At 42.7% G+C, this 27,030-nt stretch overlaps 1 protein-coding gene across 1 annotated transcript in view; it reads right to left on the bottom strand.

Moving 5' to 3' along the window:
* Positions 1–20,169, bottom strand: part of lrrc75a (leucine rich repeat containing 75A) — a 106,311-nt gene extending 86,142 nt beyond the window's left edge. Inside the window, exon 1 of the mRNA XM_033632026.2 lies at positions 18,981–20,169. Within this exon, the coding sequence (XP_033487917.2) occupies positions 18,981–19,229 (249 nt within the window). The 5' untranslated portion in view covers positions 19,230–20,169. The remainder of the gene's footprint in view (positions 1–18,980) is intronic.
* Between the last annotated feature and the right edge of the window lie 6,861 nt (positions 20,170–27,030).

Raw genomic sequence — 27,030 nt, 5'->3', positions numbered from 1 at the left:
TAAAAATGCGCTGTCTACTTCCTTGAACTCTGAGGGGACAGAGTGCACACGCACACAGAAACCATTTATGCTACGAGGAAAACAGTGTGGGCTCCTCTTTCATTAGAAAGCACCACCCACACTAATTAGTGGCGGTCAGCATCAAAGCGGAGGCCTGAACCCGGCCGAACACGAACAAAGACGGAGCTGGAGACAGACACGGCAAACACCAGGGCTCAAGTGCAGGCTCTTGGGTAAATAAAAGGAAATGGCAACCGAGGCAGGAGGAGCCATATACGAAGCTGGTATTGACCTTTATTAAAAATCACACACTGACCAGACGCTGCCTCCACCCCTGATATGACGGAGGTTCTTTGATCATTATTGTTATTAATATTTTCATATATTAAAGGTCTGAGCAGACGCACAGGTGTTGTTGATTATTCCTGCTGATTAGAGCTCTTCTGCAGGGTGACATTTTGATACGTCTCAGGATGAAAAACACGTATTTAATAACACAAATGGCGGCTGCATTCCATTCAGCTTTTCCAGGTCCTAAGTACTGATACTAGAGGTGGGAGATATATTGGATATACTCGATGTTTCTCAGCTTGTTCCACATGGGATGTATAAAACTACTATATCGTAAACATGGAGTATAAATGGTCACGTCGTTTTCTTTAAGCCATCGGCAGGAGACTTGCATCAGAGTTTCGTTTCTCTCGCAAGAAAGACTAACAAACCTGATACATCACACACATTCCTCTGCCCACAAGAGGTGAGCGATATGGCCCCTAAAATTGTATTATTAATTTAAGAACATGAAACTGCAACAAAATAAGCAATATAGTTTGAGTTTGCTTCAAATATTCAGTAAAAACTAAAATGATCTCTCATTTCTTTAGTTTGTGAACAACAACAGTAACTCAGAGTGAGATTCAGATTCTGTTACAATATTAATAGTTCAACTAAATAAAATCTACCACAAATTACACATTTAAACAGCTCCCAAATACAAAAAATGTCCCCTGGGACATATCTTACTATATAATGACAAAAACTCTGTGTGCGTGTCTGTTCCACATTTTTCTCCTCACTGACTTGGTCAATCCATGTGAAATTTGGCACAGTGGTAGAGGGTCATGGGAGGATGCCAATGAAGCAATATTACATCAGTTGGCCAAAGGGGGGCGCTATAGCAACCGATTGAAATATCAAACTTTGAATGGGCATATCTCATGCCCCGTATGTCGTAGAGACATGAAACTTTGCACAGAGATGCCTCTCCTCATGAGGAACACATTTGCCTCAAGAACCCATAACTTCCGCTTATATAGATTTTCCGCCATTTTGAATTTTTTTTGAAAAACACTTCAAATGGATCTCTTCCTAGGAAGTTTGAGCGATCTGCATGAAACTGGGTGAACATAATCTAGGGACCAATATCTAAAGTTCCCTCTTGGCAAAAGTTGGAAAACTTACTAAAACTGAGCTTCTATAAGGCAATGAATATTGCGGAGGGTGTGGCTCATCACATAAAGGTGTATAACATCTCAAGGGTTTCACCCATCACCACGCAACTTTGTAGGCATATGACCACACATAATCTGAGGGGACCCCTCCATTATTGACCCCATCAAACAAAATGGGGGCGCTAGAGAGCTCATTTCTTATCTAGGCCTAACTGCCATATGGATTTTTACTAAACTTGGTAGATATGTAGAACAGGACGCCTCAAGGTGACTGGAGAAATTTAACTCTAATTGGCAACTGGGTGGCGCTATAACAACAGAAAAATGCTTCAAAATGGCTAAAATGCGACCGATCGCTGTGGCTCCCCCTGTGGACCAATGTTGGTGTTGTTTTTCTAATGTTTGGTATGACTAAGTCATGGTATGGTATGCTGTACATAATCATGGAAACTGTCAGTGTGTCATTCTGTCAGTCAGTCATTCTGTCTGTCCCACGTTTTTCTACTCACTGACGTGGTCAATCTGTGTGAAACTGCACATAGGCATTGAGGACTGGCATAGGTAGAAGGTGACACAGCTACCAATGGGTATGGACTAGTGTATGTAAATCAACAGGGCCCGTATTCACAAAGAATCCTAAGACTAAAAGTAGCTCTTTGTGACGTCATTCTAAGAAAAATCTTAGAATTCCTCGAATTCTAAGATTTTTCTTAGAATTTTCCCTTTGTAAGATTAAAGTTATTCACAAAGCATCTTAGGCCTTAAGAGAGCTCCTAAGGTGAAAAACTGTTAAGAGTTTGTTAATTTTGCTGAGTTTCATCATCATGACATAAAATTATTTTCACGATTACACATTTCTTAATACAGTCTAAGTTCTATGATTGGTTCATTTCACTGTCCATTCATTACTAGGAGCGCTTTTTTTTGTAACAACCAATCACAGCTTTTAGAAGACTGCGTCTTACCTAGCAACGGGGTCAACCACACCTCCTCACTAAGATAAACGTTTCTGTCCCCTCCTTGCTCAGAGTTGCTCTCAGAAACTTCCTGAATCACTCTTAAGCTAAGATTCCTTGCTAGGAATTTTTAGGCCAAGTTAGGAGCTCTCTGAGAGGACTCTGAGAATCTTTGTGAATACGGGCCCAGGTGATTTCCTTCTTTTTTTAAAGATTATTTTGATGGGCTTTTTGCCTTTATTGACAGGACAGAGAGTGAAATGGGGAGACAGAGAGAGTGGGGACTGACATGCAGCAAAGGGCCATGAGCCACATTCGAACCCGCAGCCTGTGCAGCGAGGCAATGCCTCTGTACATGGGGTGCCGGCACTATCAACTACGCTACCGACGCCCCATGATTTCCTTCTTTTAGTAAAATCCTAAATGACTGAGTTGTTTTTTCCACCTGGACCTTTATGCTCTGCCATTTCTCCTCTAATCATCACACTGTAACCTATGACAGGCTGTTATGATACCACAACTATCACACAGTCACATGTATGCATGGACATCGGAACTATTTTCTGAGAGGAGGGGCGAGATTTTTGTTGGGAGGGGGAGGGAAGCACGCACACTTATCAATGATTAAGGATTTGATTTGAAGTTATTTTATAATAACATGTAGTTATAAGAGAACTAGAATGGATGAACACGGTATCTTTATTGTTAAGAAAATTAAACTTTGATAACTAAATCAAGCCATTTAAGGAACATAACATTATTGGTAACCTTGAATGCAAAAAAGGAAAGTCTGCACTCCTGACTCAGGGCCGAATTCACAAAAGGATTGCGTGGCTTTTGCAGCCGCTAAACCGGTAAAAATGGAGCAAACACAAAGCATGCGCAGAGGGTGAAATGCTCCACTAACTGTGCTGCCAAGCAGATTGCATCTCGGCGCTCCGGTGTTATTTGCACGTATTTAAATGAGGTAATATGCATATATTTGGCGCAAAAATATAATATATATTTATGCAAATGAGCCTCATTGATAAACAAAGTCTAATTCACTAACACCAGCGCTAACAGCCACACGCAGTTTGAGTGAAGTAAATAACGTCTTTAGAAAGCTGGTGCAAACTGGGCGCTCCTCTGTGGAAGCCTCTCGCCCAGACTTTCCAGTGATCGTGGCAGCAGTGATCGTCTGTTAAATCAGTCTGTAAATAATATTTTGACATTATTATTATAATCATTATTACTTTAATGGCATCTGAAGATACTGATGTGTTGAACAGGTGACAGTCTGCGGTCGTTCTCAAAACGCACTTCTGTCACGCACTTCAAAAGCAACTTTCAATGATTTATTTTACGAAACGGGGGAAACAAACGTGAACAAAAACGTTTCCATAATTCATATTAAATTCAAAAGATAACGAAAAAACAGCTACAAGTGAGAGGGAATAGTGATAAAGTGGTCAAACTTGGTCAAATCCACAGCCTCAACCCATCCGACACTGTTAGACTGACTCACCAGCAGACATCACTACATGAGGGTATACAGTATTCAGTACTTTGACAAACAAAGTCTAATTAATACCAGCACTAATAGTCACACAAAGTTAAGTGAAAAAAATAACTCTACCATGTGTGGCTTATTGCAATCAGGGGCAAATCAGGGGCAAACTGCACTCAGCTGCCAAACTTTGTGGGCATGTTTGCGCTGGTATATCATTAGCGCAATATCCTTTGTGAATAGGACGTTAAGACGGAGCAAACTGCAGGTGCAAGTGAAGTGCAATTCAAGGTGCTATCAGCGGCCGCAGTTCATTCTTTGTGAATTCGGCCCTCAGAGCTTTCATGCATTTCCAAAAGTGGACCTTCTCTCAGTTGACCTACTGATGAAGATTTTAAGCAGGGTCGAGACATCGCTCTCATCCATAAGGTCACTGTGAGCGTTCATAATGGCCAAATGTGTTAGTCTCTCCTGCGTCATGGTGTTGCGCAGCCAGGTTTTCAGCCTGTGCAAGGCTGAGAAAGAATGCTGGGATGCAGGGCAGGGCCAGACAGAGCTTAATGAGCTTCTCTACTTCCGACAGCATGGAGCGGGTTTGGGGCTGCAAGGTTTGCAGGATGGACACAACATCCTGGATGCCAAGGCTACTGTATGTAGTCAGGCAGGTTGCATATCACATCAAAAGCATAGAGCTATGCATTAATGATATTAAAGAGATAAATGTAAGTCAGACAAATTGAGTTTAAATTCAGATTCTTTATGTTTTTTTAAAGTGTAATGCAGTGGGTAGGGAGGCTGGGGTGCAGGGTGCGGATGGGAGGGGGTGCGGCCGCACCCCCCGCACCCCTAGTTCCAACGTCTATGCATGTATGGAGTTTTTTGCTGAGCTGCGAGCGTCACGTAGGTTTACATTACCAAAGGTGTATGACAAAATCACTTGATGACACTGAGTACCAGTGAGAGAGGAGAGGGAGAGACGCTGTGCTGCTGCCAGAGGAGCCGCTGAATGAGTTCCCTCTGAGCGGTAAGTCACTAAAAGAGTCTGAGAAGTCCGGAGCTGTTCATAAAACATTCAGGATGCCACAGTTTATTCCACACTACTGAAGCTGCTCCTCTTTTTGCTTTCAGCTAGCTTGTTGTTGCCGTGGGTAACAGTGTGATGTCAATATGTCAACAAGTCAAAATATTGCGAGTATCAATACGTTTTCATATCATATTAAAAATCATACTGGTGTTATCGTAAGCGAGATGATATGGCACATCTCTGGTTCACGTCCAGACCACTTTCTCCCGAGCCGTAGTGTGCGAGCAGGGTGAAGCGTATTTCTCACCTGCAGGACTCCAGATCGCTAACGTTATAATTTAGTCCCTATTTAGGGTTCCCAGTTTTTAAAGGGTAAACAGGCTGCCAGAGTGCATAAGAAAGCATCAAAGTAGAGCTTGTACATTAAAAAGAATTCCTGCTGGATGGGCTAAGCCCCCAGTGTCCTCAGATCCTAGAAACGCCCCTGATGATGATGCTATAGTCGACACAATATTAATTCTGCACAAAGTTTGTCTCAGTAATATATTTTATTTTTACCCACCGTCTTTTCATTAGTCTGTTTTCAAGCTCTGAACTTCCCCCCAGTGTTCCTGAGGATTTAATTCTCAGCTCAGCTCACTGCGGATGTTCCCTGTGGTGCTTTACACTGTGTTGATTAAACTATTTAATGCAATAAAAGACGACAACCTTTTACATACGTTGTGCTGTTAATTTCACATCCTCCTCCTTACTTTGTTTCAGGTCTTATCAGCTCTTGAAGGGCAGCGTCTCAACATGGTGCTGTTTGATTGATTCAGCTTTGTCTTGGCTGCACTTTGAATCACAGTGGTGCGAGAGCTGCCTGCCGTCTGTACAGTCTGTTCCATCGACAGCTAATTTAAGTTCTTTCAAGTGCAGTTTTCTACAGACGTACATTCAACCTTGTGCCAGTTTGTGTACGATGTCACCTGTTAGTGTGGTGAGACGAGATGTTCAAACTACAAGCAAGAAATGTCACAGCGATGTCACTGATGTCACCACACAGGAAGCACAGCCTACTTAGTCATGTAGAAACAGACTGTTGTTGCCCTCTCGTCATATCATTCAGATGTCATAATTATGAGGAGCTGAGTCGGAAAAATGCATCTGGAGCAGATGGACAATCTGGAAAAGATGCTTCACTTCTTCATTATAGTTCGCAGCATTTACAGACAAACACTTGTCTTTATCTGGACACATTTTCCCCACAAATACAACATGCTAACGTTATTAGCACAAGCCTATGGCATTTTACATTGTATAAATTAGCCTAGCAACTAGCAGAGATTTCCTCTGCTCATGTGATCAGGATCCTCCTGGGCGCCTCCCGTTATACATGTTCAGGGCACATCCCATTGGTAGGAGGCCCCGGGGCAGACCCAGAACACACTGGAACGTCTCGGGGTCCACCAGAAGGAGCTGGAAAGCGTTACTGGGGAGAGGGATGTCTGGGGTGCTTTGATTAGCCTGCTGCCCCCGCAACCTGGCTTCAGATGAGTGGTTGAAAATGGATCGATGGATGGATAGGTCTGTTCTTATAGATCTGAGGCTAAACATAAAACATTCAGGGCTGAAGCCTCGGACACTCAGGCCTAACAACGCCATCATCATGGCTTAAAGCTTCAGTCGTAAAACGGCCCCTAATTATCTGACTCAACAATGGTCACATAACGTAAGACGAGTTAACAATCCCACTCACGGCTACTGTTTACTAGCAGAGACTGCAGAGGGAACCACTGAGGATAAATTTAGAGCCTGTGGAGGTTTCCACAGACCCTGGTGGTTATAGATTTGCGAGCGGCTTCGAGGCAGCCCGGGGGAAGTGGTGAGGAGACGCTAGCTTTAGTGTCTAGTTTATTGAAGGGCAGTGATTAAGAAGGTGGCCTCCTCATTAGCTCTTAACAGAGCTCCTGCTTGATTAATCAATGTCTATTAAGCCTGAGTCCTCCGGCCATCGCCATGGTTTCCGGGCAACATGGAGGAGAACCAGAGCGACTCCCCTCGCACGGTCTCTCCTCTCTTTTCCTTCTGTGTCATTTCTTCTGGTTTTCTCAGTAATGTCTCTGTAATCACTCAACACTGAATCCTCTCTTCTTCATCAGTGTCTGTTGCAGTTTAACCCTCGTGGTGATTTTCCCTCTCTGCTGTCTTTATCCTCTGTAACTGTCTTTATCCAATTCACAGTGCGATCTATCCGCCGTGTACTGTTCCACCGGAGCACAAACACCCCAAATATGAAGCCAAATGCAACCGATGATGGTTATGTCACCAATTTAGTTTTCCTGACCCAACATGGACACCTGCTGTTTTCATCTTTCAGCCTCCTCTAGCCTCCGTGCCTCCAACTCTCTGCTGATAAATACATAAAATACACACACTCATCCCTCGGCCTGTCGCAGCGTCTCTTCATAGTGTTTACTTTGACCCACAGGCGGATCAAGAGACTACTGGGCACAGATATGCAAAGGGCCCCACCACCTCTCCTACACAGGAACAAGACATACGGTCTTTGTTGTTGTTTTGTGTATCCCTGTTGTTGTTTTGTGCGTCTTTGTTTTTGTTATGCCAATTTTTAGATTCCTTTTGTGTCTCTTTCAAGATTCTTTGCATCTCTTTGTGGTCATTTTGTGTCTCTTTGTAATTGTTGTGCCTGTTTAGGCATTTTTTTGTGTCTCTTTGCATCTCTTTTTTCTTGTTTTGCCCATTTTTGTATGCATTCTGTGTCTCTTCACAGTTTTGTTGCATCTTTTTGTGGTTGTTTTTGTCTCTTTGTAGTCATTTTGTGTCTCTGAGGTTGTTTTGCCTGGTTTTGCAGTTATATCGTGTCTCTTTGCAGTTTCTTTTCATCTATTTATTGTCATTTTGTGTCTCGTTGATGTTGTTTTGGCTGTTTTGTATGTGTGTCGCGTCTCTTTGCAGTTTTGATGCATCTTTTTATAGTTTTTTTTTGTCTCTTTGTAGTTATTTTGTCTATTTTTGTAGTTATTTGTAGTTATTTTGTGTCTCTTTGATATTTATTCGCATCTCTTTGTGGTTGTTTTGTGTTGCTTTATTGTTGTTTTACCTGTTTTTGTTTGTATTTTGTGTCTCTTTGCTGTTTCATTGCATCTTTTGTGGTTGTTTTGTGTCTCTTTGTAGTCATTTTGCGTCTCAGTTATTATGCCTGTTTTTATATTTATTTTATTTCTCTCTTTGCTTGTCTTTGTAGTTGTTTTGAGTCTCTTTGTTGTTTTTTGTCTCTTTGTAGTTGTTTTGCCCGTTTTTGCATTTATGTTGTGTCTCTTTGCATCTTTGGTCTTTTGTGTCTTTATCATTGTTTTTTTCTGTTATGTAGTTATTCTGTGTCTCCTTGCAGTTTTTTGCATCTCTTAATGGTCGCTTTGTGTCTCTTTATGGTTGTGTTGCCTCTTTTTTGTATTTATTCTCTGTCTCTTTGCAGTTTCTTTGCATCTCTTTGTGGTCTTTTTGTTTCTCTTTGGAAAAGTTTGGTGTCTCTCTTGTCGTTTTGCCCATTTATGTTGTTATTATGTGACTCTTTGCAGTGTTTTGAATCTCTTTGTGGTCTTTTTGTGTCCCTTTCTGGTTATTTTGAGGCTCTTCCTGGTCAGATAATTTGAGTGACATTGTTCAAGTGAGGGTCAGGGGGCCCTGACACTTTGGTCCCCTGGGTCTGTGCCCAATAGACCTGTCCAGTAATCCATCCATGCTTTTACCTTGTTGGAGTGCATCATGCTCATGGACGTTACTTTCTTTCTAATCCCCAGCTCCACAAACAGCAGCGAGGAAAAATCCTTCAGAGGTCAAGAGAGCTTGACCTCAACCCCTGACTCACTGGATCAAAGCTGTGGGTTCTGTGTGTTTACACAATCATTCCTCCGTCCTCCTTCATACTGCAGCATAACAAACAGCTTGGTGCTGAAATAACCAACACAAATGTCCTCATATGACAACTGACGAGACAAGGACACATCTTAAATGTGTAAACTGCGCACAAGCCACTTAATGACGTTAGAAGAGGTCCACTAAGTGCTGATAGAGGCTTTATAGTTCACCACAAATCTCCCAGCAGCTGTATCTGGCGCCATAATGGAGGTCCAATGGAGAGTGGCTGTTTGTAAATGATGCCTAAATTTATTACCAAGAAGCCAGACGAGGAACAATACTTCAAACTGACAATTTAAGCTGTTCTCTTTAGATGAGCTACCAGCAGAATAACAGTGCCTTTATAGAGCAGTGGCTTCTTCTGTCAGGTGGGAAAAATCTATCACATTGTGTTATCACGTGTACTCACCCAGTCAACGGGAGAAAACTGAATGTAAAAGCCATTTAAGCTACATTTGGATTTAGTAAAGCTGTGTTGTATTTCAGAAACTGCTGATCCACTGGGAATTTCAGCACAACCATCTCTAGGGTTTACAGAGGATGGTCCCAAAAAGAGAAAATATCCAGTGAGCCAAAATGCCTTGTTGATGCCAGAGGTCAGAGGAGAATGGCCAGACTGCTTCAAGATGATAGAAAGGCAACAGGAAGTCAAATAAGCACTGGTTCCAACCAAGGTGTGCAGAAGAGCATCTCTGAAGCAACAACACCTTGTCCAACCTTGAAGCAGATGGGCTACAGCAGCAGAAGACCACACCAGGTGCCACTCCTGTCAGCTAACAACAGGAAACTGAGGCTACAATTCACACGGGTTTTCTCACCAAAACTGGACAATAGAAGATTGGAAAAACCACATTCAGATGGAAGCATGGATCCATCCTGCCTTGTATCAACGCTTCAGGCTGCTGCTGCTGGTGTAATGGTGTGGGGGAGATTTTCTTAGTACCAACTGAGCATAAAACTGAAACAAACCAGGGAAGCATGATAACCTGTATCTACACTGATCAAGGCTCCCACAGTCCTTGAGCTTGCCTGTTTGACTCATAGCTGTCAATATGTAAAATAAATAAATGTGCTTCATATACCCTTTTGTGTTTTCAATTACGCTGTATTATAACGTAGGAATGTTCACAGCATTTCAGTGTCAACAAAGGTAGGCCTATCAGATTCTGATCACCTAATTGTAGTTAGTAAGTGGTTGACAAGTGATTATTTTAGATGTCCTGTACACCTGTCTTAAAATGTAAGGGATACTGGAGCTTGGTTGGGGTGGTGGGACGGCTCGCGGCGGGCGCCGGAAAATTTCCCTTATTTTCAAATCCAAAACTTGACAGGTAACTACAGGCAGATTTCCCTCACTGTGGGGAAGGAAACATAAAAACACTGCTGATTTCTTCCACTGGAGCTAAAATAAAAGCTATTTTTGTTCAGTAAAATTCTGCTGTCAGTCAGCTTGGTGAGGGCAGGTTGGAGCTGTCCACTCAGCTCCCCAGGAGCTGCTGCTGACAGACGGCTGAGACGTTCAGGAAAGATGGAGTCAGTGTGGATTGGATGACGGGACAGATTCCCAGTAAAGCTCACCAACAAGCAGTTTTATATCTCATTACTTTAAAAACCATCACTGCATCTCCAGCTACAGCACAGGTTTCCAAATAGGGTCAGTTAATTAATATAAGTGGGGCTGCTCCCTGAAAGTCAGAGATTCGAATTGTCAGACTCCTCAGTCAGCTTTTTTTTTTGCTACTCAATGCGCAGGTCAGTGTACTTCTGAGGTATTTTGGTCCCTGGATTTTGCTACAGAGTGAATGCTCTGGACTTTCACACTACTCTTTGGCACAGACAGCTGCAGACGTGATGCAGCGATACAGAGAAGGAGAAACTTTCCAGCATAAGGCTCAGAGAAACTCCAAAATTCAAATTAAAGTCCCCTGATTCGCACAAACTAAAATACGCTCGCTTTAGCCGGGTTTTGGTTGATTCGAAAAAATGCTGATTCGCAAAACGGGGGATAGAAACAGTTATGTTCGAATTAAGTCTGACGTAGCGCACCTCTCTCCATGGTGATATCCACACTCCGGGTCGGGAAGGCGGTACTGCATTTACAAGCTGGTTGCCAACCGCCAGAAAACGTAGAAGAAGAAGAATGCGAGACTTGTTTTGTTTCCGGTTCTGTGGAAAACTCACGTGAGTTCGTAGTTTTCACCAAAGTCCGTACATTTAATGGAAACACACAGGATTTGTATTTCTTTTAATGCGCATTTCCCAATGATTTAAATCACTTTTGGATGGAAACATAGCTATTGTCTTCTCTCTTCTGTTTGGAAGTGCGAGATTAATATGAAAGTCTCTGGCTTTTGTTTGAAATCTAGAGTCAGCAAAAAATGTTGTTGCACATTTCTGAGCCGTCGTTAGCGCTGTTAGTTTGTTTACTGTAAAACATGAATGCTACTGTCACACTGAAGTCCGTTCAAACTTTAAATCCTTATAGGAAAAAAACAACAACAAAAAAACTAATCGTCGAATATTCATATTAAACAGCTGAATACGATTCAACTGACATCATTCGGAGTCAGGTACAGCTCTACTTTGAACATTTCTGCAAGCCACGAATACGTTACATTTGAAACTTTACACTTGTTTACGCTTCAGCAACAGTGTGGTTTAAGTTTACGCACAAAAACCACTTCATGTTTTGTCTTAAAGTGTGGCAGCAGAAATACCCACACATCAATGCAACTGAGCTGGACAGCCACAAGAAGGTTCACATGCTGAGATCAACATATTCAGAACATGCGTGCACAAACAGAAGGTGCTCAAAGTGCCAAAAATAATAAAAGATGGTCAAAAACAGCAGCAAACATTTCAGTCCTTGACTATCATCACAGCTACTGACATGAGTGCTTCACAGAGCAGATTCAGACACAAACAGACTCCTAATCAGTCAGCTGCTGCCACTAATTAGATGAGATCAACTCTGAGGAGCAGAGGCCTGACGACCAAATCACTATCACCTGTCATATGAGTATTGTACATACAGTCAGGTCCATAATTATTTGGACAATGATACAGTTGTCGTCATTTTGGCTCTGTACACCACCACAATGGGTTTTAAATGAAACAATGAATACCTGCTTAAAGTGCAGACTCTCAGCTTTCATTTAAGGCTTTTTTCAAAAATGTAGTATGAACCGTGTAGGAATTACAACCATTTCTTCACACAGTCCCCCGACTTTAAGGGCTCATAAGTATTTGGACAAACTAACATAATCATCAATTAAACAGTCAGTTTTAATACTTGGTTGCAAATCCTTTACAGTCAATGACTGCCTGAAGTGTTGGACACATAGGCATCATCAGATGCTGGGTTTCTTCCCTGGTGATGCTCTGCCAGCCCTTTACTGCAGCCGTCTGCACTTCCTGCTTGTGTTTTGGGTGTTTTGCCCTCAGTTTTGGCTTCAGCAAGAGAAACGCATGCTCAGTTGGATTCAGGTCAGATGATATGACTTGACCATTGCAGAACATTCCACTTCTTTGCCTTAAAAATGTCTTTGGTTGCTTTTGCAGTATGCTTCAGGTCCATGTCCATCTGCACTGTGAAGCATCGTCCAATGAGTTTTGAAGCATTTGGTTGAATCTGAGCAGATAATGGTGCCCCAAACACTTCAGCTTTCATCCTGCTGCTCTTGTCAGCAGTCACATCATCAATAAATACAAGAGAACCAGTTCCACTGGCAGCCATACATGGCCATGACATAACAGTACCTCCACCATGCTTCACTGATGAGGTGGTGTGCTTTGGATCATGAGCAGTTCCTTCCCTTCTTCCTTCTCTTGTCTTCCCATCATTCTGGTAGTTGATCTTTGTTTTATCTGTCCATAGTATGCTGTTCCACAACTGTACAGGCTTTTTAGATGGTTTTTGACAAACTCTAATCTGGCCTTCCATTTTCAAGGCTAACCAGTGGTTTGCATCTTGTGATAAACCCTCTGTATTTATTCTAGTGAAGTCTTGTCTTGCTTACAAGAGCAGCAGGATGAAAGCTGAAATGTTTGGGGCTACATTATCTGCTCAGATTCAATTAAATGCTTCAAAACTCATTGGACGATGCTTCACAGTGCAGTTGGACATTGACCTGAAGCATATTGCAAAAGCAACCAAAGACATTTTTAAGGCAAAGAAGTGGAATGTTCTGCAATGGCCAAGTCATATCATCTGACCTGAATCCAACTGAGCATGCGTTTCTCTTGCTGAAGCCAAAACTGAGGGCAAAACACCCAAAACACAAGCAGGAAGTGCAGACGGCTGCAGTAAAGGGCTGGCAGAGCATCACCAGGGAAGAAACCCAGCATCTGATGATGCCTATGTGTCCAACACTTCAGGCAGTCATTGACTGTAAAGGATTTGCAACCAAGTATTAAAACTGACTGTTTAATTGATGATTATGTTAGTTTGTCCAAATACTTATGAGCCCTTAAAGTCGGGGGACTGTGTGAAGAAATGGTTGTCATTCCTACACGGTTCATACTACATTTTTGAACAAAGCCTTAAATGAAAGCTGAGAGTCTGCACTTTAAGCAGGTATTCATTGTTTCATTTAAAACCCATTGTGGTGGTGTACAGAGCCAAAATGATGACAACTGTATCATTGTCCAAATAATTATGGACCTGACTGTATCACAACATCCTCAAACACCAATGTATGACAGCAGAACACCAACAAATGCATAAAAAACACAACTATAAACAGAAAAAAGAAGAAGAAAAATAAATAACTAGAAATAAGAAAATTATCAAAAAATAAGTACAAAGAGAAAATACAAGATATGAAAAAGCATATCCAAGAGGGCCACGACCTGGAGCCGCAAGATTATCCTGACCGCCGCAGAAAAAAAAAAGTCCGCTACAGTTCATAAATTTTCCTTGGAAAAAGAGCTTGTAACTTTTGTGGACACTGCTGCGCTTCTCGGTCAATTAATCAACTTCATAACTGAAAAGCTATTTTACTCAGAAAGTTGTGACGTTACCACCATGCTACTGAGAAATGTAGTCAAGTTAGTAACTGCCGAACACTGCCGCTGTAGCAGCAGGATTTACACTTGTGAGGCAGAGCCTGCGTCGTTGTGAGCATTTATACTTGTGCAGTGGTGTGTCTGTGTCACTCTGCAGTTACACCTCCAAAACACTAGTCGGCAGTGGAGGTTTCTGTGAAGTGCTCTAAAGTTTAGTGATTCAAAACACACATTAAACACACATTAAACATGGATTAATAGAGACAATTTCAAACACAAGTACACAAATCAGCTTCACTATAACTCGCAGCATTCACAGACAAACACTTGTCTTTATCTGGACACATTTTCCCCACAAATACAACATGCTAACATTATTAGCACAAGCTCATAGCATTTTACATTGTATAAATTAGCCTAGCAACTAGCAGACTTTTCCTCTACTCATATGAAGCCAGGGACAACAGCAACATTTAACAAAGGAAATCTGTATCGTTTGCAATGTAAAGTACAATGAACATACTAATGACTTGTTCTTGAGGGCAGCTGCATTTCTAAATTTGATTAAATTAAAAACTGTACAAATTGCCTGCAGGGCGAAACATAATCAACTACCTGTTATCATCCAAGGACTTTTCTGTGAAAGGGAAAGTGCCAAGAGATATGACCTTCGGGGTAAACATAAACTGGCACAGCAGCTCACAAGGACAACCCTTAAATCTATGAGTGTCTCAGTTTGGGGAGTAATTATGTGGAATAGTTTGGCCGAAAGCATTAGAAATAGTAAAAGCCTAAGTGAGTTTAAAAGAAAGTTTAAACAACAGATGTTTGATTTGTACAGTAGGGAAGATGGGGGTGGTTAAATTAAATTAAATTAAATAAATAAATAAATATAGGACAAATGTAAGACTGTTGAAGGAGTTCGCAATGTCTTTGTTTGTTTGTTTGTTTGTTTGCTTGCTTGTTTTTTTTATTTATTTATTTGTTGTTATGTATTTCTTGATGGTGTCTTTATGTGTCTTTATGTATGTATGTAAATGGGGGATGGAAATTTAAAAGCTATGCTTCGTCCATCCCCTTTTCAGGCCAGGCGTTGTTGTTTTCTAACTGTGCTGTCGCTGTATTGGTATGTTGGTGTCTGTAGTTTGTTCTGTCTGGTTGTTGTGGTCTGGTGTGAAATAAATGCACTTAAAAAAAAAAAAATAAAAAATAACGTTACAAAATTTGGCTCCATTACAACTCACAAGGTTCACTGACAAAACAACTGTCTTATACTAAACACGTTTTCCAAACAAATACAACATGCTAACGTTATTAGCACAAGCCTATGGCATTTTACATTGTATAAATTAGCCTAGCAACAAACGGAGATTTGGCACTTACACCAAAGAGACCCCAAAGTTATTGTCAATTTTCTTTTGACTGACTAAACAATTAATTGGCTTTTTTCCCTCACTATAAAATAACCCTTCATTTTTTTAATGAAATGAAGCCCAGTCTTAATCTAGGTGTGTTTTATACTGGTCTTAATGGGAGGGACTGTAACCACACTGATGTTTTGTTGTGCCTTTACTGTCCGACTGGAGAAAGCGACTCTCCTCTGGGGTATCATGGCTTAATCAAGCAGTGTCAGAGATGGTAATCCCTCGCTCTTAATGATGATGGATGGAGAGGTGTCCTTCATCTTTAAGCCTGTTTGCTTCGCTGCACTGTTCACCATTGATTCAAGGATTAACTGTCTAAATGGGTTCAACCAGGAAACTGTAAATAGTAACAGAAAGGAGCTGATGGAAATCTCTAAAGCCCAAACAATAAACTATGAAAGCAGCGTGTGTGTGTGTGTGTGTGTGTGTGTGTGTGTGTGTAAGCGAGAGGCTGTTCCTCATGGTTGAGTCATCGGGGGATAAACAGTGAACACAGGCAGCATATGGATTGTGAGCCGTGCTGTCTTCAGGGATAAGAGCTTATGAGTCTGTTTCTCTCTTCACCATCTTCTCTGGCCTCTCTCGTTTTCTTTTCATCCCAACGACAAACACGTATTCGATTAACTTCACATAATATCACTCCTGTTACGCTCAGATCCTCTCTTTCTTTACAGCTCCCCAAATCCCACATTTCAACTGGTGGCATTTTCATTTTCCTGCATCTCTTTTGTTTCCCACCTCACCAGATTCTTTCAGTGTGCTGCTGGGCTTTCCCTCCTCTCTGTAGCAACAGCAGCAGCAGCAGCAGCAGCCAGCCGAGCGCTGCAAATGTCTTGAAAGACAGAGAGAGGCTATAAATCGTAGCAGTGTCGACACTCTGCCAGTGCAGCAGAGCCAGGCTGAGCACAACAGGTCCAGCCAGGAGGCTCATGTTCAGTCATACAAGCAGAAAGTGGCTCAATTCATCAGTAACGCTGGCAGTCAGTCGCTGCTTCAGTCAGTCTGAGCCTGGCTTCTGTCTCAGCAGCAGTGATGACATCAACCAACATGCTTACACCCAAGGAAATTAACACAGGAAGGAGAAAGACAGCGAGCCAGTCAGGGATGTTGTGGCCTTGTTTTAGAAATGCGCACCTCTGACCCAGGCCCCCAGGAAGTACACCGGGCTTTGAAGCTAATTTTCGTAATGGCCAAACCAGTGGTTCTGCAATCTAGGGTCCGTCACGTGATGCCAGTGGACCCAAAAAGACTTTACATGTGGAAAAAGACATCTGTAAACCAGTGGATACATTTCTTTAAGTGGCACAACACCTGCGGAATGACTTGTTTTCCTATCGAAATTTGATCCACTTTTTCTAATATCATTTAAAAAGTCCAGAAAAGCCGCAAGATTAAATAATTTTATTCCCTTTCAAGTTAGCAGAGCATTTAACCCTATGTCAGCTGCTTGGCTGGCGGAAGTTGGCATTTCCGGTCCTGCTCAGGTGTCCTAAGGCCTCATTTACACCGCAAGTGATGTGGTCGTGAAGCGGTCCACAAGCGTAGCAGCAGCACACGTGTATTCACACCAAAACCGAAAAGACGTTCAGAAGTTTGGTTCGTACAAACCACACCTGAACAGTTTGTGCAGTAGTGCACCGTGTTTGCAAATCTCCAATAAACCCCAAAGAAGAAGAAGTGAGTTTGGACCCAAAGCCCAGGCTGGGCAAGTTTGCGCACCAGTGATTATTCCAACGCTTGGAGAAATAATATTTAGCACCACAAATGGGTAAGTAGTCTTTGTCTGCTTTGTATTACTAGCCTTAGCACAAAAAGCCCATGTGTTAGCCTCATTGCAAACACGAGTTTGCGTGTGTTGTGACCTCTCTCGGCCACCGCAGATGTCGAAAGCATTTTAGCAGATGGAGGCGGCTTTTCATAATTGTTGTTAAGGAGAATGAAGCTTTTTGCTTGTTGTTTTTGTGTTGGGACGGGCCTGGTATTTCTGCACTCTAGGCACCTGGCGTGTTTCCCAGAGCGCTCTGAACTCCTGGAGTTGAAAAAATTTTAATTCAAAGCAGAAAAGCGCCCCACGTCATCTCTTTTCCCATTATCCAATCAGATGATTTGAGAGGCGGGCCTTCTGTGGTGGTCATGACAACAAGTTTACAGTTGGTAAACAATGGAGGAGAAACTGGTGGTAGTGGTTGCTGGATACCCAGAACTATACAGCCTGATGATAGACAGCAGGTTGTCAAACTGCCCCTGAGTCATCCTAAAATCTGCCTGTAAACGTCCATGATGGAGGAGAAGCTCCTGGACCAACTGGTGGTAGCGGTTGCTGGATACCCAGAGCTATACGGCCTGATGATAAACAGCAGGTTGTCAAACTGCCCCTGAGTCATCCTAAATATACCTGTAAACGTCCATGATGGAGGAGAAGCTCCTGGCCCAACTGGTGGTACTCCCCATGATCCAGCCTCTTTTTCAGGGTCTCATGTACCCACACAGATCTCTGTTTATCTGCTGACAGCCTCTCACCCTCAACCAGAGCTACAGACAGTACCCTCTGCCTCAACATTTTAGTGAGTAGCTACTAATTACTGTGAAATAAAATCAATAAAATAAACAGTAGATTGATTACACACAAAGCTTAGGGTAAGGAGGTGATGAAGTGGTTGCCTGGCAACAATAAAAAGACACAGCAAAGCGTTTTGGGTTTTTTTATTCCAGTAGTGGCATTCAATTATAAAAAGCAGCGCCTCGGGTTTTGCAACCTGCAAATCTTTTTTTATCTGGGCCTAATACATCCATGGGCCAAACAGCTGTACAGCAGTTACTGAGGTCCGTCATGTGATGCCCTACGGCCAAAAATGACTTTTTCCCATAGACTTACATGGTGAAAGAGATGTCTGTAAATCAATGGATACATATTTGAGCATCACAATCCCTGCAAATTACTCCTTTCACTATCAGGACTTGATACAGTCAGTCCGATAACATTCGGAAACTCTAGAAGAGCCGCAAGATTAAATCATTTCATCCCCATTCAAGTTAGCAGAGTGCTAAACCGGAAGCTACCAGTTTAGATGGCGGAAGTTAGCCACTTGGTTGCACTTGGCAAAGCTCAGACGCCATAGTGCGCCTCAGGTGTCCAGGAAAGCAGTTCAGCCTTGCAGCAAATTTTTCCCAATAGACACTGTGGCCCAAAATCATTTTTCCCATAGACCACTATTATATAAGAGAACTCTATAAAACTATTGACAGGACACCTCGCCTGCAAACATCAAATATAACTCTTCATGTCATGAATTTTTGAGCCATGGAGGTTTTACGTTTGTAAAACTTTCCTCATGCCAAGAAAAGTGTCATCGTCTACGGGCTCAGCGGAAACTCACGGGCGGGGCCGACAGGAGAAACTCAGCGAGGCATGTTTGGTGGGCCCCATACCACGAAAGTAAACCTGGAACCTAGAAACTTTCTTGCCATATGTGCCAGGTGAGCCACTCTACCCGAATGAGGCGCCATCTTGGCAGCTGGTATGTAATTAGCCGTCTGATCGGGTAATTTTAAACACAGCAGTTTAACCATTTTGGCTCCTGAGCAGCTCCCAGGAATGAACGGGGCCCCACGTTCAGTGCTGTATCCAGTTCTCCTCATACATCCATGCTCTGACCCCTGAGAGCTTCACTCACTCACACACACACACACACACACACTAGCAGCTACCTGTCGGAGTGTCTTCAGCATCTCCGTGGCCTCGTCTTGCTTCCCCTGCTTGGCCATCAGCATCATCTCCTGGATCATACCGATGCGGCGCTGGTAGGGCGGCGGCGTCCCACCACGGCTCAGTCGGTCCCCTGACTTCAGCATGAGGGAGGCCAAGATGTCTCCTCGCTCCTTGGTGGGCGTTCGCTTCCAGCTGTGCTGAGGGCTGGCCCCTCCAGGCTCCTGGCCTTTGGTCTGCTTGGCGCCCATGGTGCTGCGTTAACGTGAACTTTGATAAGAACAAGGCCGGTCCCACAGAGGCACGTCTGATTAATGTCTGAGATGCTTTGCTCATCAAAATGTCTGCAGCTGATCACATCTGCAGTTTGGGGCTGATGTGTGAAGCAGTGAGAGCAATAAGATCCCAAACTGCTCAGGAACAATACTCATCATCACCCAGTGACACAGAGCAGAGAGTGAAACAAGATAACACTCCAAAACATCAAGAAGTTGAAGTGTAGTTTTCTGCTTTTGTAAACTTGCTCCCAGAGAGTGCAGCTCAGGTCGGGAACAGGTCTGAGGATGCCGCCTGCAGCATGGCCGCACAGCACGGACACGGTCAGGATGCAGGATGCCTCCCTCCGGAGCAGAGCGTGGCCCGCTGCAGCCTCCTATCCCAAACACAACTTCAACACCTCCCCAACATGTTTACCTTCGACAGCAGCGATATGTTCTCACTCTCCTCTGCTGTTATCCTCCAAAACAGATCCCAGAGGAGGAGGAGGAGACGATCAGAGGAGGTGGTGCATGAAGCAGGGCATGGCAATGTTTACGTCTCCTGAAGCTCACCGCGGACGGTCTGTCCTTCCTCCGCCGCTGGAAGTCATGCACAGGCTGAAACCATCCGACCAGCCCGGGCTGCTTCGTCCTTCTCCAAGGTTGATCCTCCCTTCCTCCGCTCAGCTCCGGAGCAGGAAGCAGCCGCAGCAGTATCTGTGAGGAGGCTGCAGCTCCGCGGCTCGTCAGGAGAGGACAGACTGAGGTGTTCCCTTACTGGGACTGAATTATGTATCGCACCCTCTGTGCAACTGAATGGGGGCGCGCGGCGAGTGCACGTGAGCACGAGTCCACCCGCCTCACCGAGTGATGGAGGGAGGAGCACGAGCACCACGTACGGTCAAGTTTGCAGTTTCTCAGCTTCAAGGGACGACATGCATCTTCTATGGGAGGGCGAGGAGGTGCCAGGCTCCATTCATTAATGTGGCAATTTCATTTTGTGTTGCTCCTTCCTTCATATGCATAAATCTGGTCAAGATGAGTCATAGCTTATAAAGTTATGTGTGGTCCTCTAATAAAATCGGCATATAGGTGATTATCAGTAGTATCAATTTATTGACAAAAAAAAAAAAAAAAAAATAGGGATGCATGATAATATCGGCACGTCGTGATATCGGCCGATAACAGCTTCAACATGCTTTTTCTTATTTTGCACACTGAATAAATAGGCTATCACATACTTTGAAAAGTATTGTATTTTATGTCTCCATCTGCTGGTGGGCCGTCATGATAAGAGTATGCGTGCATTATATGGTGTTTATTCCACCACAGAAGAGACTTGATGATCACTAAAATAAGGTGGGAAAAAATGGATGTATTGGCATATCGGATATCGGCAAAAAATCTATTATCATGCATCCCTCAAAAAATTAAACAAAATAAAATTATATAGGCTATATATACAATGGGTAAAGTGCTAAGCTTTATCATTTTTATCTTTACATGTGTATACTTCTATTTCTATAGCCCCATTTCCACCAAGCAGTACAGTTCAGTTCAGTTCAGTTCAGTTCGCTTTTTTTCATTTCCACTGTGAAAAGTTGTGGATGGTACCAACAGAAGCGTTCCTTAGCGTCCCCATGTTTGGTCCCCCGCTCTGTTGGGGTACCTAGCACACAGATGTGGTACTAAAAGGTGGAGCTGTGAACACTGCAGTCTGATTGGTCAGTAGAGGACGGTCACTCTGCTCAGGGCTGAGTTGTGTCTGGTTTTGAGGCTCATGTAACCACTGTTCATACTGTGGAGAGTTTTATTAGTAAACTGTAACTATAAAATGAAAGGATGCTTTGCTGCCTCTCACAGCAGCTGGAGTCTGAGAAACAATAACTTCATTCACTGGGCCGACTGCCGGCAACTTTTAAGGTGGAACGTTAACTTGTAATGTTACTCAATGCATGAGTTGATGACGTGAATCCATCAGCACACCTTAAATTTCACTGTGACAACTTTGACCATCACTTTAGTTTTTATTGTCTCTCTTGGATGATAGACACTTTTAGTGATGAGTGGATCTAATCTAATATTCTAATCATCATGTGGAGAAAAAAAAGGGTCGTGGAGCGTCGTTCCTGTGGGCTACAGCAACACTAAACCCCTGAGCTTGCCTGAGAAGGACTAAATGCACAAAGCTGCTATTTTTAAATATCCCACGGAGAGAGACTCTCACTGCAGCCTGTTCTATTTTGTTCTGAAAATGTGGGCGTGCAGCCTCGTTCTGTGGACGATAAACCAGGTGCAGACTTCCATCTGTGTCACCGCTGATGAGGAAATACAGCGAGTGCTGGACGGAGCAGTGAGTGACAACAACCCCGCCCACATTTAAGAGGACTGTCTGAACAGACCGAGGGTCTAGGTACCATGTCTGAAGGGTTAGTGCTGGTGGGAACAGGGCACTGAGCTCATCATTAGCAAGTATGAGATTAAATAATATACTGTGCTTTCCAACACCCACACTACTATACTATATAGTGTGCCAAAAATAGTTAATTATGTCCTTTACATAGTAAATACAGGATGTTCTACTACATTTGGTCAGATTTTGCAGTATGGCTGAATCCAAATATCCAGACTTCATCGTTCTTGCAAACTTGCAGACTTTGTGGGCGTGTTCATGGGAAGTCTGGAAGTGTTAAAGGCTCCATATCCACAGTTCATTGCAATATAGACATTAATGTTGTAGTATTTTTCAGTAGCTGACTAAAAAATCAAAACTTATGTGTATGTAAAACAGGAAGTGTAGCCTATTAAAGCACTACCTGAATCATGTCGGCTAGAAATAATATTCAACAACATCATGATACAGAAATATGTAGAAATATACGCTGTAGAGGGAAATCAAAATGCAGTGTATTATCGCAGTGGACACTATAGGTTGCGTAACGCCAAATATAAAGGCGAGAAAAGAAGATCTCCTGATGTAACTGACAGGCCAACCTGATTTTTTTAGTCATAGCTCGGCCCTCATTCACAACCATCTCTGTATCTGAGCGTCTGCAGTCTACATGTTATACAGACATTCATTTTGTTCACTCACAGAACAACCCTATACATGAGATTTCCATCTTATTATCTGCAGGGACACATGAGCAGACAGAATGTGACAGCTGTTACAATGACTGTAATCGTCTCTCTAACGTTTCCATGGCGACCAGTAAAACAGTCTCGAGAGCTGTACGTCACATCCACTGAGACTCAAACAGGTGATTGACAGGTGACAGAAGCTGCAGTGACGGATGACAACACATAAAAGTGACTGATGACCAGTGGAGCAGTGATAACAGGGATATTAATTGTTTAATTGAACAAAATAATCATAAATATAAACAACAACAAAAGGCCACAGGTGACGGAGAAATAAATCACCTCTGTAATTTATCATCAATATGTCAGACTTTAAAATGCATGCAGTTAACAACAGCAGAGCTCAACTGGTCGACCTCCGCTCGGTGAACATTGTTTTATCTCCAAGGTAACAGATATATGAAAGAGAGGGTCAAAGTTCAGGGTGCTTGAAATAGTAGTATATCCTGCTTATGTGCATACTGCGTGCAACAGTACAGTATATAATTTTTAAGGGCAGCTGGAGTTCAAACCTGAAGTACTAAAGAAAAAGTACATGATTTGAAATGCACCCATGGGTTCTGCGGCTATGAGGGATAGTTTGTAAATGTTATTTTGTTATGGGATGTCATGATGTTCATATTAATCTCTTTTATTTAATGTGGTTTTGACGCCATCTCACTTAAATAACAATTCAACACATTCTCACTCTGACCTCCTCACATATCGACGTTTGGTCACGTCCACATATGACGTCCAAGGTACCCTGGGTGTGTTGGTTGTTGACGTTCTGGGACGCCGTGTCAACTTCAGCCTGTTACATGCATTGTCTGTTTTCAAAATACACTTCTGTTTTCACAGGAAATGTACAGTTTGCATACAGTCTCTTTCAAAATAAAGGCACTATGATGGTACAACACCATGTATTGACGTTGTTTTTTTTCCCTTCAGTAATAAACTAGTCCATAGACATTGGTAGCTTTGTCACCTTCTACCTATGCCAGTCCTCAATGCCTATGTGCAGTTTCACATAGATTGACCACGTCAGTGAGTAGAAAAACGTGGGATAGACAGAATGACTGACTGACAGAATGACACACTGACAGTTTCCGTGATTATGTACAGCATACCATACCATGACTTAGTCATACCAAACATTAGAAAACACCAACATTGGTCCACAGGGGGAGCCACAGCGATCGGTCACATTTTAGCCATTTTGAAGCATTTTTCTGTTGTTATAGCGCCACCCAGTTGCCAATTAGAGTTAAATTTCTCCAGTCACCTTGAGGCGTCCTGTTCTACATATCTACCAAGTTTAGTAAAAATCCATATGGCGGTTAGGCCTAGATAAGAAATGAGCTCTCTAGCGCCCCCATTTTGTTTGATGGGGTCAATAATGGAGGGGTCCCCTCAGATTATGTGTGGTCATATGCCTACAAAGTTGCGTGGTGATGGGTGAAACCCTTGAGATGTTATACACCTTTATGTGATGAGCCACGCCCTCCGCAATATTCATTGCCTTATAGAAGCTCAGTTTTAGTAAGTTTTCCAACTTTTGCCAAGAGGGAACTTTAGATATTGGTCCCTAGATTATGTTCACCCAGTTTCATGCAGATCGCTCAAACTTCCTAGGAAGAGATCCATTTGAAGTGTTTTTCAAAAAATTCAAAATGGCGGAAAATCTATATAAGCGGAAGTTATGGGTTCTTGAGGCAAATGTGTTCCTCATGAGGAGAGGCATCTCTGTGCAAAGTTTCATGTCTCTACGACATACGGGGCATGAGATACGCCCATTCAAAGTTTGCAATTTCAATCAGTTGCTATAGCGCCCCCCTTTGGTCAATTGATGTAATAATGCTTCATTGGCATCCTCCCATGACCCTCTACCACTGTGCCAAATTTCACATGGATTGACCAAGTCAGTGAGGAGAAAAACATGGAACAGACACACACACAGAGTTTTCCTCATTATATAGTAAAGATGTACTTGGTTACATGTGGCCAACACAAGCAGGTGGTTGAGTTTAGGAAGAAAGAACAGGCTTTGGTTTTACGCTCATATGGGAGGAAACACTGGCCTGCTAGGTGAAAGTCAATGATTGTTGTACTCACCCGCCCTGGGTCCCCTTAACTTACAAATAACAATAACCGACCAAGTTGAACAGTGTGTTTGAAGTGTCCCTCTTTGACAGTAGCACTGGGTAAAATGTGGTTTGGGGTCGCTGTGTGTTTGAGGAAGAGTCATACATCCTGTCTTTAATCTTTCTTTCTTCTGCACAGTGTGGTACAGCTCTGTAGCTACTTTTCTCAAAGGACATTTTTCAGCCCAGCACACATGTGATTACTTCTGCTTTTCAAACTAAGAAAACAAGGTCTAAACAGTAGATGCAAGCAGATACAAAACACACATGGAAATATGATTGATTGGATTATATCTTACAAGACATAATGTACAGGAATCAGGAACCCCCCATGTTTGTGGATGAAGGGCCCTCTTTATAAAATGTTGTCCCCCTGCCTGTATTTCCTCACAGCTGGTCTGCACAAAACCACATCCCCACATTAATTAAACAGACCCAGTGCTGTGCAATTGTTTCTACTGCTGAGAAAACTAGAAGCAATAAAGTCTGGTAGTTAATAAATGACCTTGAGTCTTGTTCTGTCCGCACCAGGAAGCAGGACATTAATTTAAACAGGCAGATTTTCCTATTGATTTTGGTCATTTGCATAGATGACACAAGACACACTGTCAGTCTGAGCTGTTCATTTAAAGGCTAACATGAACCAGGATGAAGTCATGGGCATATCTTCAGTTTCATGAAGAAGATACACATGAGTTATTTACATGTTATCAGCCCTCAGTAAATGTGATCACTGATCTACAGGACGCCAGTGACCATGGATGGGACTGCGCTGACCTCTGGTGGTGACTGCTAATAATTATGATGTGGCTGTAAAACACACAACAGATATAATTTGTAATAGCAGTGGTTAAGTATTAGAAAAGGAGGTACATATACTGTATAATGCTTAAAAGTTTTCAGTGTTCAACTAGAGTTACTGCAGTGTGGTTGTGTGCCACCCTGAACCAGTTTACATCCATGTCAGTGAAAACATGGATGCTTCACACACACAAGATCTATACAATCAGCACAGTTTCAAGATTAGAGTCACCAATTCAGTTTCTGACCAGATATCTCCCCTTCCGTTCCTGAGATATGATACTGAATAATAGACAGGAAATTGTTTTCACATAACACTATGATGTCAGTAAAGTACGGTTCTGTTAGCAGGGTCGTCGGTGAAGATTCTCAGTCGTCAAGGTCATGGTAATCGTAGGCAACTGGACTTGCTTGAGTTTCTTGTGAAGACGTTTTGCCTCTCATTCATGAGGCTTCTTCAGCTCTAACTGACTGGTGCAGAGTCCCAGTCCCAGGTGGACCCACCTGGCCATCATGTGTGTCGTTAGGGGCAGATTGGTGCAGGTGTGAATGGGTGTTAAGTCGTCTGCGGAAGGATCTTAAGATCTTAATCAAGTCAATGATGGTCGTTCCAGTTTGAGGTAGATGACCAGTGACCTTTGATCTTTGAGCACCAAATTCTAATCAGTTAATTTGTGAGTCCAAATGGACGTTTGTGCCAAATTTGGGCGTTCTTGAGACATCATGTTGACAAAATGAGACAGACGCAAGGTTGCAGTGACCTCTGACCACCAAATTCTAATAAGTTCATCGTTGAAGTGGAGGTCAGTGTTTGAGCCAAATTTGAAGAAATCCCCTTAAGGCATTCTTGAGATTATTGCCTTTACAAGGATGCAACAGACGAGGTCACGACCACCTTTGGCCATCAACTCATCAGTTCATCCTTTAGTCCAAGCGGACATTTGTGCCAAATTTGGAAAGAGTCCCCCTAGGTGTTCTTGAGATATCACATTTACAAGAGTGCAACACATGAGGTCTTGGGGACCTTGACCTTTGCACACCAATTTCTAATTAGTTAATTTGTAAGTCCAAGTGGACGTTTGTGCCAAATTTGGAAAACCCCCCCCCCCCCCCCCCAATGCGTTATTGAGATATGATGTTCACAAAATGAGATGGACGCAAGGTCTGGAAAAATTTCCTCAAGGTGTTCATGAGATTATCACATATTCTTTACAAGAATGCAACAGACGAAGTCACAGGGACCACCAAATTTTAATCAGTTCATGCTTGAGTCCGTTGGTGCCAAATTTGGAAAGATTCCCCAAGGTGTTCTCGAGATATCACATTTACAAGAGTGCAACAGATGAAGTCATGGGGACCTTGACCTTTGCACACCAATTTCTAATCAGTTAACTTGTAAGTCCAAGTAGACGTTTGTGCCATATTTGGAAAAAATCCCCCTCAGAGTTCTTGAGATATCATGCTCACAAAATGAGATGGACGCAAGGTCACAGTGACCTTTGACCACCAAATTCTAATCAGTTCATCATTGAAGTGACATAGATGTTTGAGACAAATCTGAAAAAAAATCCCTCAAGGTGTTCTTGAGATTATCACATATTCTTTACAAGAATGTAACAGACGAAGTCACAGGGATGTTGACCTTTGACCACTAATTTCTAGTCAGTTCATCTGAGTCCAAGTGGATGTTTGTGCCAAATTTGGAAAAACTCGTCCAAGGCGTTATTGAG

The sequence above is a fragment of the Epinephelus lanceolatus genome, chromosome 4 (assembly GCF_041903045.1).
Source record: "Epinephelus lanceolatus isolate andai-2023 chromosome 4, ASM4190304v1, whole genome shotgun sequence".
NCBI classification, from domain to species: Eukaryota; Metazoa; Chordata; class Actinopteri; order Perciformes; family Serranidae; genus Epinephelus; species Epinephelus lanceolatus.
This window is presented reverse-complemented; position numbering and strand designations above follow the sequence as displayed.